The 2,844-nt window shown below is 39.3% G+C and overlaps 1 protein-coding gene across 1 annotated transcript; it reads right to left on the bottom strand.

The window, feature by feature from the left end:
• Positions 1-1,165: 1,165 nt before the first annotated feature.
• LOC131231445 (small ribosomal subunit protein eS24z-like) lies at positions 1,166-1,758 on the bottom strand. The gene has a single exon (XM_058227637.1). The coding sequence runs from the start codon at positions 1,664-1,666 to the stop codon at positions 1,250-1,252; it is 417 nt and encodes a 138-aa protein (XP_058083620.1). The 5' UTR covers positions 1,667-1,758; the 3' UTR covers positions 1,166-1,249.
• Positions 1,759-2,844: the final 1,086 nt, after the last annotated feature.

The raw sequence follows: 2,844 nt of genomic DNA, 5'->3' as shown, positions 1-2,844 counted from the left end.
ACAGTTGACTTTCTCATTTAAACTGTTTGATTATATGTCCATGATCATCCTACTAATACCAATACGAAAAACAAATTCTAGGTGGCCACTGCAATATACTGTGGGCTACTATTGGACAGTTCAATTTGAGATATTTGTACTCTAGGTTGTGTGAGTGCATCTTGGATTATCACACTCGGTAGAGTATTGAATTTTAAGTGTTTGAGGGGATGAAACCTTATCCATAACATTGCTCAGCTTTCAATTGGAAAGAATGGCTTTCCTTATCCGCATATTTGTCCGTGATACTTTTGTGGTTTAGTCACTGTTCACTCATTATTTTCAGATGTCTGATACGTCGCTGTGGTAGGGTGGTGAGCTATACCCCTCATGCACGTGGCTACTGCATATGTGGCCCATCTACCCTAAGTTTGCCCCAACCCATGATGTCAAAATCTGGGCCAGCTTTCCACATTAATTCCGCAAAAAAGTTTTCCAAGCGAGTGTATGCTGGCTCTGTCTATATATATTTTCAAAACCAATCCGACCAGGGGTAGAGCTGTACACAAGTTGAACTGAGTCGAGCTTGGCACAGCTCGACTCAGCTCAGTTCGGCCAGCAGCTCCAGTTGAGATCAAGTCTCTGCGGCATTTTCTCAAACACATGGAATGCACCTTCTATTTCTCAAAGTATGTAAAACAGCAACAACAGTTTACAAGTATTTCATCAAATACTCAGTAGACAACATCAAAATCAAGATAGAAGGGTATTGTTTGTTTCATATCCATGCCTTCCTCACCACTAGCTGACACTTCGTTGAGTCATTTCATCGAACACTTGGTGAGCAACATCAATATCAAAATAACCGAGTCACTAAACTGGTTCGATCTGAGTTCAATTCGAGTTGAGGTTCGATTCAAGTCGAGTCAAGCTTGGACAAGCTTGAAAATCAGCTTCGAACCAAGTCGAATTGAGCTTTTTCGAGTCGAGTCGAGCGAGTTAACCAAGCTAAATCCTTGGACACATTATATTATCCAACGGAATTGAGGTGGATAAAGCTAAAATCGACTTTTTTTTTTTTGGAAGAAGACACTGCAGATGATATTAAAAAAAGTACTGCCTTAGTTACTGCTACATTTTAGTTCTTAATGCTGCATCCTTCATCAATGAAACTCAGAACCAGAAATAACATAAATCACTAAATAGATTCTTAAGTCCTAAAGCAAAAAAGGACCAAAAATAAACTAAATGGGAGAACAAGCACACTACTTCATTTCTTCTTCCCGGCCTTTGTAGCATCTCCTGCTTTCGTCTTATTGACACTGCGTATCTTCTTAGCCCGATTCTTCCTCTCCTTCATTTGTTTTCGTGACTTCTCCACCTTTGTGGCTAATCCGTTCTTGATGAGCCTGTACTTCGGCTCAAACTTCTTTGCATTCTCCACAGAGTCATAAATAAGACCAAATCCAGTAGATTTACCGCCACCAAAGTGAGTACGGAACTTGAAGACAAAAATTGAGTTTGGATCTTTGACCTCGTACATCCTCGCCAATTTCTCCTTCAACTCCACCTTAGATACATTAGCTCTCCCTGGGTGGAGAACATCAATAACAAACTGTTTCCTAGATAAGAGACGGTTGGTCATAAATTTTCTTGTACAGATGGTAACTGCCTTGGTATCTGGCATGATTCCTGTTGGTGATGTTGCTGTTGTTGCACCAAGTAGAAACTCAGAAGCAAAGCCGAATCTCTCTCTCTCTCTCTCTCTCTCTCTCTCTCTCTCTCTCTCTCTCCCCGCCATTGCTTTTGAAGAGGCTAAAATCGACTTAATCTCTAACCTACAATCACCTAACAACATACGTGATGTATGATCCTTCTCGAGACACATTGAATTATATAGAGGATTTATAAATTGCTTTAGTCTCATCTCTCGTCCTTTATGTAACCTTCTTCAAAAGAAAACTCCCTTTGAGTGGAGCGAGGAATGCCAAAAAGCTTTTGTCAAACTCAAAGGCATGTTGACTAGCACTTCCATTACGCAGTGACCTGATTGGAGTTTACCTTTTGAAATCATGTGTGATGCAAGTGACTATGCAATTGAGGTAATACTAGGCTAAAGCAAAGAAAAGAAGCCATATGTTATATACTATGTGAGTAGAACTTTAAACTACGCCCAAGTGAACTACTCTATTACAGAAAATGAACTCTTAGCCGTAGTATTATGTTTGGACAAATTTATGTCCTACTCGATGGGATCCAAGATCATCATCTTCATTGGCCATGCAATGTTAAAGTACATTCTTTCTAAGAATGATGCTAAGCCTCATTTGTTAAGATTGATCCTTCCACTCCAAGAGTTCGATCTTAAAATCAGAGATAAGAAAGGAGTAGAAAACTTAGTGGTTGACCATCTCCCTCGGCTTGTCTTATCAGATTCCATGGAGAGGACACCTATCAATGACATGTTCCTTGATGAAAAACTTTTCAAAGTCTCCCAATTTTCTTGGTACGCTGATATTACCAATTATCTTGCCACAGGTACAATTCCTATTCATTGGACTACACAGATAAGAAAAAATTCTTTACATAGGTACGCAAGTTCTTCTGAAATGATCTATATCTTTTCAAATATTACTCATATCAAATCATTAAGTGATTGGTGCTTGACCACAAACAACACAGTGTCATCTCCTTTTGCCATTCTTATGCGTGTGGTGGCCACTTTTCAATTAAAAAGGCCACAATAAAAATTTTGCAGGGCTGCTTTTATTGGCCCATTATGTTCAAGGATACAAATGAACTTTGTAAAGCATGCGTGCGATGTTAGAAATTGGAAAGATTATCCCGTCAAAATATGATGCCACT

The sequence above is a fragment of the Magnolia sinica genome, chromosome 17 (genome assembly GCF_029962835.1).
Source record: "Magnolia sinica isolate HGM2019 chromosome 17, MsV1, whole genome shotgun sequence".
NCBI classification, from domain to species: domain Eukaryota; kingdom Viridiplantae; phylum Streptophyta; class Magnoliopsida; order Magnoliales; family Magnoliaceae; genus Magnolia; species Magnolia sinica.
The sequence above is the reverse complement of the archived record's forward strand: the minus strand, read 5'-3'. Positions and strand labels throughout refer to the sequence as shown.